General features: G+C 35.6%; 2 protein-coding genes across 4 annotated transcripts in view; both read right to left on the reverse strand.

Annotated features, from left to right (window-relative positions):
• Window positions 1-886: 886 nt before the first annotated feature.
• LOC121315247 (UI-like) lies at window positions 887-4,572 on the reverse strand. The gene is made up of 2 exons (XM_041249288.1): window positions 4,404-4,572; window positions 887-3,180 (listed from the first exon to the last, which is right to left on the reverse strand). The coding sequence occupies exons 1-2, from the start codon at window positions 4,525-4,527 to the stop codon at window positions 2,645-2,647; spliced, it is 660 nt and encodes a 219-aa protein (XP_041105222.1). The 5' UTR covers window positions 4,528-4,572; the 3' UTR covers window positions 887-2,644.
• Window positions 4,573-10,546: 5,974 nt separating this feature from the next.
• mpv17 (mitochondrial inner membrane protein MPV17) overlaps window positions 10,547-15,424 on the reverse strand; it is a 43,209-nt gene continuing 38,331 nt past the window's right edge. For all 3 annotated transcript variants that reach the window (XM_041249744.1, XM_041249746.1, XM_041249743.1), the window contains exons 6-8: window positions 12,011-12,043; window positions 11,468-11,520; window positions 10,547-10,833 (exon numbers count right to left, since the gene is read on the reverse strand). In XM_041249744.1, coding sequence (XP_041105678.1) covers window positions 10,764-10,833; window positions 11,468-11,520; window positions 12,011-12,043 — 156 coding nt within the window. In that variant the 3' untranslated portion in view covers window positions 10,547-10,763. The remainder of the gene's footprint in view (window positions 10,834-11,467; window positions 11,521-12,010; window positions 12,044-15,424) is intronic.

Consider the following 15,424-nt stretch of genomic DNA (forward strand, 5'->3'; position numbering starts at 1 on the left):
CCTGCTGCGTTGAATGATGTTATTTTCCTAGATTAGCATTTTACCATTTTGAGCATCTGTTTAGAGGTCTGAAGTATTGCAATAGTTAATGTAAGGTTTGAACTGAACCTGCTTCACGTTTCCCTTATACCCCTAAATACAATTTAACTGGGATATTTCAAGAGTATGTAGTTCCAAATCATTTGCAATAATCGTACTTCTAGGTGTCTGCCGTAGATTATATGTAACAGGAATATTGCCCAACATGTCTTTATTAAAGTAGAATCTAGTCTAGTCTAGTCACAAGAATCCTCTTGGTTTTCTGGCAATACACGACTTTGCACTAGATGGTGCTGGTGCTATACTTACATAGACATCTAGCCTACAGAAAGCACTCCTAGTTCAAGCACCTAAACACCTAAAACATCATAGTATGTAAGAGCAGTAAAAAAATAATAACATTTCATTTGAAGCTACTTATTCTTTGAGTTATGCAAAGTGGAAAATGTGTACAATGGTGGAAGTGTATCATCTTGCCAACCATACTGCAAGCTATGTTGAGCAAGTGCTGAACCTTTTACATGCTATTGAAAGGTCACCAAAGGTTAAACAAATATTGTGAGCACATTTGAGAATACTGTGGCTCTGCTCAATTCAGAATAAGAGGCAAAGAAGAAGCCCTTTCATGATACTGGCTTATCAACGCACTGTTATTAAAGGTGACACATTGAGATGAAGCAATTCACAGATGTGTTGCACAATAAGGTATTTGTGCTGTGTACTCTTAGTGTTAATTATCCCACACAATCATCATACATGCCATCTTAATCGTGTTTAATAATTTCAACTAGCTGTAAGAGAAATGTATCGTTTTTTGTTTCCCGTGTCCCACAATAAAGCATTCTAGCATGTATTAACAGATAAATGACATCCATATGTCCTCATCAGTAAAGCAGAAATAATTTCCTTTATTACAGTGCCCCAACATAAGTGATTTTGACACAGTCGACAGGCATTTCTTTCAGATTTTTTTATTACAAAATATAAATGGCGAAAAAGCTTTTCTTTACTGCTAAACAGCTGTTTATGAATGTTTATTATGTTTCAGTAAAACAATTCACAAATTGCACAACTATTCTTACACTAGCATGCTTTTAAAGACATCTGAATGAGGTTTGGTAGACCGGTAGTGGCTTAGGGAAAAGGGATGGATAATGAATTTGTTCAAGAAAAATATAAGTCTCACCAAGAAGCCATAGGCACTGCCAAACATCATACCCATTTACACTTCTGGAAAGAATCAGTCCATGCATCTTACCACAATCCAAACCTGCAACCCTGTGAGGTTAGCAATGACAGCATAAGGACTTTTCAAGCTGCCTCAGAGACCATATAGTGGTTGTAGTAAGGAAAAAATTACTTCATTTGTGTTTAAACACCCTTTAGTTATCGCTTTAAAAATGTAATAATTAAGGGTCTTGTAACTCTACCACCACTTGAATAATGTTCATAGGTTCTGTATACATTGTGTGTTTGATTAAGGAAAGCACATCTGTTGTCCTTACATTTTAAAACATCTTTCACGTATACCACCTCCCAATATGGAAAATATTCATGCTGTACACAGTATGCTACAGAGAGGTCAAACTGAGGGGTAAGGAAAGCATAAAAGAATCATCATATAGGTGTGAACCACCTTAAAACTGTACTGCTGTTGTAAAACATGATTTTACTCCTTAAAATGAAAACCAATCTTAAATCTAAGGGGCACACATTGTGAAACCTGCCCAAAATTATAATCCAGTGTAGAACCAGATGCAAAGGTTAGGACTGTTAATCAAAATTCAACAGAAAAAGTGAGGACACACATAGTTTCACAATAACTACTATCTGTACGACTGCTATGTAGTTCTACATAAAATACAGACTAATAATTTTCTTGCCTGGGTACCATTTTTCATGGGATATTAATCCTAGAATATTTATCCTAGAAAATGTATACACATTATAATTTAAGGGATTGTAGTTTGTATTTTATTTATTTTGCCTGTTTAAGACAAAACTCTGAATAGTTATACTGCCTTTTCTACTTTCTTTCAATTACAGTGATTGCAACTTTACCACAAGAAATGCATACAGGGCTTGCTTAAAAACAAACAAAAAAAAACTCAATTCATTAATTAATTAATTCAATACTTAATTATTTCATTCATTAACATATTAACATATTTTACTATTTGCATTTCGTACATCGGATCACAACGTACAATTCTCCAACACTGTAAACATAAATCACACTTGGTATCAAACAGACCAGACTGGATTCCAATGTTCTTACTAGAACCCAGACTGCAACGTAACCTCCACTGCATGTTTACATAATTAAGTTTGTAATAAAAACTACATCTTTCCCCTCTAAAATAAAGACAAATAAAATATTTAACACAACATGTGTTTCATATGCATCCACAAAATCAAAGTCCATCCCAATGAACACAAATGTCCACAATAGCTTCAGTGAAGCTAGTGTAATGAACGTGGTCTATAATGTTAGGCTTAGTAATAGGGTTAACATGAACAAATGTCATACCATGGGCATTTACATGGCAGTGCCGTGGCTAATCGCTCGTTGGTGAGAGCCGTTGTTTTTCCTATGTTGACGCTATCATTTGCCAACCTCATTCAAATATTTGCGGTTCAGCTCCGCCTGTTCCCTCTGATTTTCGATCCTTGCCATCTCCATCATGTTTCTCAAGAGGTGGAATGTGAGATCGATAGAGATGGGAGGGTCTTCGGCCCTCTTCGAGAGCTCTGACAAGTCTTTGAGGCTGTTGACCTCCTCCCTCCAGGGCTCCTCTCCGTCTACCACCTGTATGTTGTGCGCGGGTTGAGCCAAGCCTTTTGTGGACAGCGCTTTCACAAACTGAACGTTGCCGAGAGGTAGTTGAGAGAGGATTATCTGAAATCTGGGATTTTTTTCCAAATACCTAAGCAACTTTTCTCCCACGAGGTAGGACATTGCATTATCACCAGCCTTTACCAAGACGTTGTCGTCCTGGATCTTGTAACCATGACGGTTAAAGGTGTTCGTGCCCATAGGACGGCAGACACTGGGAGGAATATGAGACACAAGTAATATACTGACTGTTAGCAAAACCAAAGGCGTTTTCTTCATGCTGGATGCCGTTAAGTGCTCTAGGTCTGAAGAGAAAACAAAGTAAAACACAAAGCAAATTTAACGCGAAGAGCGGATTTAGGTTATAAATTACAATATAAATTAACTGAGAGTATGCAAACTGCAGAAAATAATTGTATTTTGCATATAAAGGTTAAGATAAAAGCGTTCATAATATATTGAGTATTAATGTGGAACCCCTATCCCCCATTGCTTTCCAGAGTAAGAACTTTATTCAGGAGGACCTGTAATTAACTACATAAAACATATGAGACTTCCTCTGTCGGACATATGAAGCCTAAATAAAAGTCTGAATTTGAGAATCAAGTCCAGAATTTTTTTTTACTTTAAAAAAAAAAAAAAAAAAAAAAAACGGTAAATTTGTCTTCATATTGACTTAATAAAACTGTATATGTAGATTAATTCTAGTGTATATTTCCGTATTATTAAAGGTATTTTTAAAAAGTATTTTACATTAATAATACTAAAAACTGAAAAAAAACATGTCAATATGAAGAAGAAGAAGAAGAAGAAGAAGAAGAAGAAGAAGAAGAAGAAGAAGAAGAAGAAGAAGAAGAATTCAGGATAAATGATACATGTTTAGCTCTACAGTTAGATAATTGCAATAAACTGATCCGGGAACACTAAACGCTTAAAGTGAAACAGGATTAGTTCTAGTCAATTACACGTTTTACTGCATCTACTGTAATGAAGTAACACCGTGAACGCCATCAATTAAACTAATAAACATCAATCACAACTGTTTCTAAAACAACCCAAAGTTATAATTCTTTACAAAGCAAATGTAATAAACCAATTCACACCGGTTGGAATGTAATCATGATACTGATAGGTCTGTAAGCAATCTTACATTCCATCTTAGGATGTGTGTTCATAATAATGAATCCTAACACACATATTTATTATTATATTATATTATATTATACTAGAATTATATTCCTTATATATATATATATATATATAGATATATATATATATATATATATATATTATACATATATATATATATATAGGGATTGACTATGTTACATATCAGTACACACACACACACACACACACACACACACACACAAACACACACACACTAAATTGATATTTACATGTATTTAACGACTAAAAATCACAAACCACTTCTAAAACACAACTTATGTACAAAGTCCCTCTTGCAGACAGCTAAATGTACAGTCGAACCTCGTAAAAAGAGTCGCGATAAAAAGGATCGACTTACTAAAGTAACTGTAGAAGAATATCACGTTTTCCACACAAGCTCGGATGGAAGACCCCAGAACTCTATCAGAAAAGTCCTGCTTGATGGAGATTTGACTGTTTATATACATCCAAGACAGCTCCATTGACGTCAGTGCAAGTGCATGTACTGCTTGTAAATTGAAGGAGTCCTTTCGAACACAATGTAAATAAGGGTGATATCAGAGGTTGCGAGCACTTGGACCATCAAAAAACGACAGTTAAAAGGGGATGGGCTATTTACTTATTTTTGGAAGGTTAGGGTTGCAAAAATAAATGAATCATCCAAAACTTTGCCGTGGGCTAGAAAAAGCCAAGTCACAGGAAGTCTGTAATAAGTTAAAACATGCGATTGATAGAACGAAAAAAAAAAAAAAAAAAAAAAAAGAAAAAGAAAGATATATATATATATATATATATATATATATAAAACTAAGCATTGAAACAGGAACGGTAAACATGAAATAAATCATTACACGTATTTAAACAGGTCATGCGGATAGCTGTCGGTCAGTCAATACTGAAAGTGTTAATAATACGTCCAATTATCACATTCACCACAGTCTCAATGTACCCTAATAATTATGTGCATGCATGCATGTCAATAAAATTAACAGTTAAGACTTGTGCATAAGCAATACATGCATGTAACTGACAGCAAAGCAAATATATACATACATATATACATACACACACACACACATATACATATATGTGTGTGTGTGTGTGTGTGTGATACAATACTTCATACTTCAGTTTGTATCCAAAAACATTTCGTTTTTACATTTACAAATGTTGAAGTGAATATCATATTATAGTTAAGGAATGCAATAGTTTATGTTCAGTTTGAAATTGGAACATGTGAGATATCACAAGAATGTTATAACTCACTTTGCATTCATTCATAGAACTGACTTTAAAACTTGACCAAAGAACTAACTGAGCCGCTAAAAATGTACAGCGTTGTTAAAAGATAACGTGTTACAACAATAAATCATTCGGAATGTATTTTCAACAGTAAACCTTTATAGTGGGGTTAAAAAAAAGACTGTATAACATTTCGATGAATGTAATTTTTTTCTTGTAACTCACATTGGCGAAAATCAATTTCAAAGTTTTGCTTGCTATTTCTTTGACCCGCATTTTCACACAAAAAAGGGTATTTTATGAGTCACGTTGACTTTGAACCATAAATGACCCTACGGTTCTAAACACCAGTCACCTTGCATAACAAAGAGACTGTGACAGGAGGGACCAAGAGAACTCACCAGTTATAGAATCGGGAATGTTCTACAGAGTGTGGCCTTTGCCCAACGTTTGATCCAATCATAACTGACATGTATTCAGTCACATACACTATAAAACTGCATGTCCTGTTACAAAACAGTTTCAGTTACTTGCAAATTGATGAGTAGATGGGACTATGAAGGGGACCAAAAGTAGATGTTCGGTTGGCATGTGCTTAAGACTGCCGTTTCGTTAGGAACAGTGTCACTGAGTCCACATTTATTACTTTTACATCAAATGGATGTGTTTAACCCTTAAGTTATGTATGGATGACAGGCTAACATGCATACTGTATATTTCTGTACCTTGCCTCCTCCACTAAATGGAGTATGAAGCTGATATGTGCAAAAACATGATATAATGTTAAGGTCTCTCCCTCTGCTTTCTGTTTTCCAATAGAGGTCAGTGACGAGATCCTGAGGTCCATTGTCGTGCGATTCATTCGCCGCCATCACCTCATGATAATGCATGGCCCCATGTCTCAAGGATCTGTACACAATTCCTGGAAGCTGAAAATGTCCCAGTTCTTCCATGGCCTGCATACTCACCAGACATGTCACCCATTGAGCATTTTGGGGTGCTCTGGATTGACGTGTATGACAGCGTGTTCCAGTTCCCGCCAATATCCAGCAACTTCGCACAGCCATTGAAGAGGAGTGGGACAACATTGCACAGGCCACAATCAACAGCCTGATCAACTCTATGAGAAGGAGATGTGTCGCGCTGCATGAGGCAAATGGTGGTCACACCAGATACTGACTGGTTTTCGGATCCACACCCTTACCTTTTTTTTTTTAAGGTATCTGTGACCAACAGATACATATATCTGTTACCAGTCATGTGAAATACATAGATTAGGGCCTAATGAATTTATTTCAATTGACTGATTTCCTTATATGTACTGTAACAAAGTAAAATCTTTGAAATTGTTGCATGTTGTGTTTATATTTTTGTTCAGGGTAATACTAGTATAGACCCAACTCTTCCACATTTTTAGAGGTCTCATTACGTATTTGGCATAATCAAATGAGCAATAATTTGAGACTAGATATCTTTTACAAACCCTCTGCTTTTTTTTTTTTTTTTACAATGCAAATCTATAAACTGTGCCAATTGCTGTCTTCTCTATGCCCTTAAGACAAACAGTCATAATTTATGATACCAATTCCTGACTCGATCTGGTCCAGCCTTGGTCCTTATTTCAGTCAATTGGATTGCACCTGTTGGGCTATACTTCCTAGTTTCTAGTGTAAAAGGCCAGTTTTCCAGCTCAAAAAGGTCCTTCCTCCTTATCGATGTAGCTGGGTCAGGCTCATTCCATGATAAGTGATTATATGGGAGGCTAGCAAATAAAATTACTACAGTAACAACATGTGTAGTTGTGCATTTTACTAAAATTAGTACAATGAATACTTGCAAACTTTGAGATATTGTTTTTTTATGATAAGCATATCATATATTAATATGCATTTCTAACCAGCTCACTTGGCTACACACATAAGAAATAAGATACTGATATTTAAAGTGAACATGAGTGTTCTGCTACATTAACCCTGCTAATTGTTTGCCTTTGGAGTCATATTCAACCGTGCTTGTCTTAAGCAATAAAGCAATAGTCGATCTTCTGCACCTGCAAGCAAGTCTTGCACCAGGCAGAAATAAGTCAACATAAATGAGTGGGATTTTGGAGGGGATTTCTGGGGGACTAAATAGTAACTTTTTTGTTAGACATGACATTAGACATGTGAAATGTATATTTATGCTTGTACAGAAATGATCAAGTCTTTCGTCACTGCATCACCTCAATCTTCTCAGCTTTCTGTCCACGTCATACATTTATTTATACTTCATTTCCACTACAGGATAATACCTACAGTATGTTGATCTGCTAAAATATATCATCTTGAGCAATGAGTCTTTGTTTTTATCTCAGGACCAACCCGGCTAATCATAACACTTTTCATTGGAACATTATGGGTTACAAACTGCATCTATTTTTGGCGCAGTATAGTCCCCAGTAACCCATTCTCTGGATCTCAAAACAAGGCTATTTAATTACTGTAGATCACTGATCTGCTTAAGATGGGTACCATAATTGGATTGTCCAAATTACAAAATAAACTTGGATTAGATAGTGGGAGGTGGGAGTGTGTGAGCCAAAAACATTCATAAAAAAATGATGGCAAAAAGAATGGATGGAAAAGAATACAATAGTATTCTGTTTATAAGAAGGCCCAGAGTCGGCATAACGGGACTTTGGTAAAAATGAATAGCCAGCCCTAAAAAGGGTTATAATGACGATATATACAATTACAGAATCAGGAGCTGCTGAATTAGGTGATCATCATTCTCATCATTAAAACATAAACATCTGATTAAGATCCCTCATTTGGAACAATGTGATTCGCCTGGTCAACCTGAAGTTGGATTTGAATGAATACAAGAAATACAAAAAATGAATTAACTCAAGTGTTAAAAGCTACTACAAATATCTTATTTAATGCTACTTTATAAACACTTATTCTATAAATAATGAGAGAAGAAGAGGGCAAATTCAAATTGCATGTCATACTAAATTAGCTTATATCTAAAATAACATTTCATTCTATATACATTACCTCTTTGTCTTGTTTCCATTATGCAAGCCGCATGAATACCTCCAGTCATATGTTAAAAAGGGCAAAGCTATGTATCATTTCATGTTGCTCTTCTCTTCTCAACAAAGATCTTAATCCCTACCGAGAGGCTCCTTGCTTGAGGAAACCGTTTCGGAGCAGCAGCTGAATGCAGGGACTCTTACATCTGGAAGGGACTGATATAAAAGTTCGAACTTTTCTTCAAAATGCATCCTTACATTCTGAAAACTACCCTATCCACAGTTTTCTGAGAAATCCAGTTTTTAAAGATATATACACAGTTCCATGTTTTCTTTAAGTAATCTATCATTTTAAGGTTAAAGGAAGCATTTGACAATTAAAAGATGAAAGGATGGTGGAACAGAAATCTTTTAAGTTAGGGTAGTATTGCTGTAAATGTACGTACAGGGCCTGATTTAATTATCCTACATATACCCTGATGGGATAGGCCCTGGATGGATATTTATTTAAAGTACCAGGGAATCCCTCCGGATTGCATTAACCTCTTATTTTTACTGTAGGGGGATGAAAACTAGGGCGATTCATCAGTAATATAAAATGCTCTGGGGCCCCGGAGTAGAAGATTACAAAATATGACATTATATTGCATGAAAATTATCTAAGATCTCTTAGATTCTTTTTTCAGATATGATAATATGCTCTTTGATCATTTTCACGTTAGCTAGATAAATTGAACAGTAAATACACTCTTCATTTAGGGCTTTTAGACAGTGTGCTTAATGACTAAAATGTAATTTCAGATGCCTGCCGTGTGCAGGGATAACTCACAGACATGAAGTGCATTGGCTGGAATGTCTGTATAGGCATGTAAATAATGTAAGCAGATCTTGTGTTGGGTGTCTGTATATAAATGGGGTGCTGTCTGTATGAGAGTCCAAAATGAAACGTACTCATTTCAAATCAGCCTGAAAAAAAAAGTCTTCATATCCTCCCCTCCTTTTATCTACATATCTGACCCCATCTTTTTGGTTAAAGAAAAATCAATATTGGTTAACAAGTAAAATGATTGAAGAAAAAAGCTTTTTTAATAACTGCAATTGCCCGCTTTTTAAATATGTACAGCATAGGTTAAGAAACAAATAGTAGTAGAAATTGAGACACAGACAGTTTAAAATAATCTTTTTTCACTCATATGATTGCTGAAGTGTACTATTGTTTCAAAGGTCAGAACATTAAAAACGAGGACCGCTGTGTTTTGTTTCATAAGAGTACCCTCCAGCATTAAACTACTGGATCATGCTCCTGAATGCCAGACATTTTACAAGAGGCACAAACCTAGCTGTATTAATAAAACTTGCAGGGGCTCCCAAGTGGCACATCCAGTAAAAGCGCTCTGCACGAGTGCAGCATGTGCCCTATAGCCTGGACGTCACTGGTTCGAGTCTGGACTAATCCACAGCCGACAGTGGACAGAGTTCCCAGCAGGGCGGCTGCACGGTGAATCCGCAGTGTGTAAAGAAGCAGGCAGCTGATGGCACACACTTCAGAGGACAGCATGAGTTCATCTTCGCCACTCCCGCGTCAGCGCAGGGGTGGTAGTGGTGAGCTGAGCCTAAATAATAATTGGCCATTTCAAATTGGGGGAAAATAAAAAAAAAAATTGGCAACAACTAAATTAAAAAAAAAAAAAAAAAAAAAAAAAAAAAAAAAACTTGCAAATGTGGGTACAAGGTAGGTAAATTCAACAGTCAAATACCGTGCCTCTGGTTGTAAAACCAATGACAGCTATCCAACAGTTTAAAATCCTGCAGACTGACTGTATGACAGGATGTAAAAACACATATTTAATACTCATGTATTTAATACTGGTGTATTTAATCCTTTAGAAAAAGGCATAAGTAAAATACCTTCATCTATTAACTCAGGCAAGGGAATTCTAAGCATTTTTAGTTTGCAAATGCAAGATTTTATGGTGGTTTCAACCTTCACAAATGCAGTTTTCTATTTCAAATTCTTAATATATTTAGAATAAGCAAGACTACTGTAGGGCAGAATCAGGAAGCTGGAAGGGCTAACTAGCGAATCTTTGCTTTATTACACCCACTCTCCCTTTCTAAAAAAGCAATGCCTACAGGTAGGAAGTGGCCATACACACCAGCCTCAGTGCAAACAAGATGGGTGTGTGTCTAAAGTACTGTTTAAGCAGTGTGCTTTCTACTGAAAGAAAACATGCAGGAAAGAGTAAGTTTCAAAACTTCTTTATGTTCTAATTTTCTGATCTTAAACCAAGCAATTATACAAAACAGAGTTCACATAGGACTACTGTTTGGAGAAAAATAAAACTGTATAAGAAGCAAATACACAATGAAAAATAAACAGTTACCAACCAAACTAAGCGTTAGAGCTGTTAGTTAGAGTTTTTCAATTAATGAGGTAAGAAGGGTTTCTGAAGAAATCCATTACATCTTATTGGCCTTCCAAGAGAGGTAGGTATTCCACACTATAGCAACGACTTGGACCACTGCCAATCTAAACGAGAAGACAAAAAGAAAATCATGAAAGCATCAATCTGCTTTCACAAACGACAAGGCTTTAATAAGAAGTGAAAGGACTGGACAGTGGTATCACTTTTAATTTCAATGATGGGTAACATGAAGAAGGAGGAATATATATATATATATATATATATATATATATATATATATATATATATATATATATATGGACTGTGTTCATGGTATACAGTAGGAATCCAACATAGTTTCACATAAATCACATAACACATTTCTTTTGCCTGTCCAGTATAATTAAGTTAATTGTTAAAAATATTACCAAATCATGCTCCAACTAACCACATTGAGTTTGATCCTCTTTCTCTAAAGCTGCCTTTGCGGCTAGCCCCATCTACTCTCTGTCTATGTAAATGTTGAGTAGATGGGGCTGGCAGAATTGAATGGTCACATTGTCATATGATTCGGCATTGGAATGGCTGCAAACACCATAAAACAGTAAGGGACGTGTAAAAAACCTATTCAAATTACATTTTAGGCCACTTACTATTTAACATGCTGTATAAGAACGTGCATGCAAACACAAACACACCCCTCCTATGTACAGTATAGTAATTGCTAATTGATTTAATCTAATGAAACATATTTTTTACCTGTGATTTAGTGGTATAAAATAGAAATTAGCAATCTGTACAGCTGGCCAGAGCTGAAAGAGAAAAATGCATAAATAAAACAGTATACTTAAAACAGTAAAGGTCAGCACCAATATACAATTGCTCTAAAAGCTACAAATCATCAGTCATTGTAGCTTAATGAATTCTAGTTATGCTAGTAGTTTATTGTTTCTAACTATGCAAATCAGGTGGAAGTCGACTCCTTCCAGTTAGATTATAGATAAATACAATACAATAAAACATGTCAATATTATGAGGGAATATTTAGACGTGGCCAACATTAGTTGACATTCCTCATTCCCAATGTTACCAGGCTACATCATTAATTTAAAATGGCACAACAGACATGCAGGGTTTGAACTACAGCACTGCATATCTATAACATCTAATTCAATTGTAATGCCAGATCATCCGGGGCTGTAGTACCGTTCATGGCCATTAAACTGGTACACATTTAGCTGTATAACTAATGTACATGGTTAATAATATGACAGAAACACAAATTATTAACATACAACTTACATAGTAGCTTGCTATCAAGGCATCAATGAAGTCCTGCAAGAAATAATAATAATAAAAAAATAAATAAAAAAAGGAAAAATATGTTACTTTCTATTTCCCCAATATGTACCTGCATGGTTTATCATCGATCCCATTTATCAAGTTTTCATAGGCGCACAAAAAAAACCATACGTACCCCAGTGGAAATTTATAATTTCTATAAATTTCTCAAAAACAAAGCATTTTAGGAAAAATCTTTTGTAGAAAAAGTTTTGCTTTTGTGGAGGACGAAAAAAGAAATAGATGTCTACAATTATTTATTTCAGAATTTTTCTTTTTTTTTTTTTGCAAAACTCCAAAAATGTTGATTCAAAAGTATTCATATCATTTGATGCTATGGTAATATATAGTTCTAGAAATTTCAATATGATAATGCAGACCCTAATTCTAGAAAAGTCTAGAAAAATGAGAGTATAAAAAGGTTAGGCATAGGATGATTGCTGTCATTAGCAATAAGTCAATATGGAGAAAAAGTAAAGAGCTATCTGAAGCCTTAGGCAGAAAAGTATTTATTACCATGAAGCTGGAGAAGGATAAAAGAAGATTTCCAAGCATTTGTGTATCCTAATCTCAACTAGTGTTTCGAGTACAAGACTCATGGTACTGTCACAATGCTCCCTCAGTCTGGAAGAAAGAAGGTTCTTTCAACAAGAACAAGTAGAAACATTGTGAGGAATGTTAATAACAATCCGAGATTGACTGTCAAAGATACTCAAAGTGAACTGGCTGCAAGTGGGACTGGGGTTTTCATTTCAATAATGGGTTGAGTATTGCATGGTGAAGGTCTCAATGGTCTTAGGAAAATGTCACAAGGACCATCGCTTAAAATTTTGCAAAACGGCATTTGAATGATGGATATGAGTTCTTGTCAAAGGTTTTGTGGAGCGATGAAATACAAACCAAGCTATTTGGTCATGCTAATAGACATTACATTCGGAGAAAGTCTGGTGAGGCATACAAAGAAAAGAACATCATACACACCGTCACGCATGGAGGTGATAATATCTTTCTATGGGGCCTTTTTCACTCTAATGGCACAGGAAAGTTAGTTCCAATACATGGTAAAATGGATTCCATAGCATACCAAAAGATATTAGCCAATCACCTGAAACCCTCTGCTACAAAACTTGGTTTAAAGTGCAACTGGACATTTCAACACAACAACGATCCAAAGCACACATCAAAATCTACTTCAGAATGGTTAAAGAAGAATAAAATCAAGGTTCTGCAATGGACTAGTCAAAATCCGATTGAGAATCCTTGGTATGAGTTGAAGAAGGCTGTGCACAATACTTGAAGATAATATCCTTAAAGAATATAAATGAGACAGGCATTGAATTGACAACAGAACTGGCAGAAGGCAGAGGTGTCATTGTCCATCAAAACAACAGTACAAAGGTCACTGTTGAAATCAGGACTTAAAGGATGTGTTGCAGTAAGAATACCTCTGTTAAGAAGGGGAATAAGAAAAAGGCTAAAATAATAGGAATTGGACTATGGAACAATGGTCAAAGGTGCTTTGGACTGTTGATGGATGGACAACGACACCTCCGCTTTCTGCCAGTTCTGTTGTTAATTCAAATCTTGTCTTCTTTACATTACTTAAGGATATTATCTTCAAGTATTGCTCATCCTTGTTAGACAGCTTTTTGGGTCTTCCAGTCCCAGGTTTGTCAATTTCAGATGATGTTTCTCTGTACTTGTTGATTATGCTTCGGATACCACACCTTGAAAATCAAGTGATGTTTTTCTTTCTTTAGGCTTTGAGCAAATTGTTGATGCTCATAATGCATCAGAGTAGAAAAATGCTTTTGCACAGCAGTGTATATCTCTCTCTCTATATCTATCTATAGCTATATATATATATATATATAGTAATACAGCAGGGAGGGGGTTAAAATCCTACCCTGCCTGAAACATGTGAGAATGCAGATTTGGGTGTTTAATAGTTTTATTGTTTAATTATTAGTTATCCCCTGCACCTGGTGTGTATTGTAAATTAGAGCCAGGTGCAGGGTATTTAAAGAAAGTAGCCAGTCTGTTCAGGGCTGCTGGTGTGTGAGGAGCCCGATTGAAGATGTGCTCAATCATAGTAAAAAAAAAAAAAAAAAAAAAAAAGGCAGTGTGAGAAAGCCTTTTTGTGTGTTTTGTCAAGGTGTGTTACAGGTAAACAGCTTGTCAGAACTCTCACCAATTCAACAATACCTCTGGGTGTGCGGATATTAGACAATATTTAAATACCCTGTTGTATGTTATTGCTTTTATATTATCTGGGAAAATATGTTTCATCTAATGAAATGATCCTCAATGACAGACTATTTTGTTAAAAAGCATAACTTAAGCAAGAGCATGTGCTGTACTCTACACATACATACTAATTACTGTATAGATCACATTTATTCTACATTTCAAGAAACGTTTGGGCGACTATCAGTAGCTATGCACAGCAGTGATTTTATCTTGTATCATGATACACACCTCCACCATGACACAACATGTCATGTAAAGGAAGTGTTGTGATTGATTCATTGTTATACCACTAGAACTTTCTGTCTGAGTTTTAATGAATGAAGAATACACCCAAGAGATACAGCAGCCAATGAGTCCATCAGCTGAAGAACGTGGATCTTTATAGACTGACTGACAATCTCAGCTGGACATTCACACCGAATTTGTTAATATGAGGCTCCACTCAGCTTCTTATCGATGCTCCTTTTGAAAATGGCACCCATTAATCACCCATCAATGAGGCTGCCAGCCTTTTATCAGCTAACACGGATCTTGAATGGACAAATTCAATACTCACAACCATTTTTAAAAGGTCTTGTCTCCTTTTGTTATTTTCCTGCCAAAATAATTGGTTATAACTTAATATTGAGCCCTCACTGACCACCACCATGGTTTTATGATCAATAGAAATGAAACTTGACATGGAGGTAATAAAATTGAAATACAAACGGCAAGTTTCAGCTTTTACACTGCAATGCAATCTAACAGGTGCAGTCTGTTGTGTTGTGAAAGTTAAAGCAATGAGTTTTCAGGTGTTAAATACAGTTATCTCAGTGTGTCTTGACAATATTACAGGTTTACAAACTGCACACAAAGCTGCTGTCTCACCAGATACATCACTGGGGTTGATCAGAGATATTTTAGAGCTTGTGTTTATCATACTGATAGCATTATGAATTTAAAATCAAGAGAAGTAACCTTGAGTTGAGTATAGAACCAGAATAATTCACCTTTCTGAGTAATTCTGAATACATTTCAAAAGTAGGGAGAATACCTAAACTGGAAGAAATGTATTTTAAAATGTTCAGCTGTTTTTACATTATAATTGTAAAGTGCATTTGCTTGCTTTGTTCCCTTTACAATCAG

Source organism: Polyodon spathula, chromosome 5 (genome assembly GCF_017654505.1).
Source record: "Polyodon spathula isolate WHYD16114869_AA chromosome 5, ASM1765450v1, whole genome shotgun sequence".
Lineage (NCBI taxonomy): Eukaryota > Metazoa > Chordata > Actinopteri > Acipenseriformes > Polyodontidae > Polyodon > Polyodon spathula.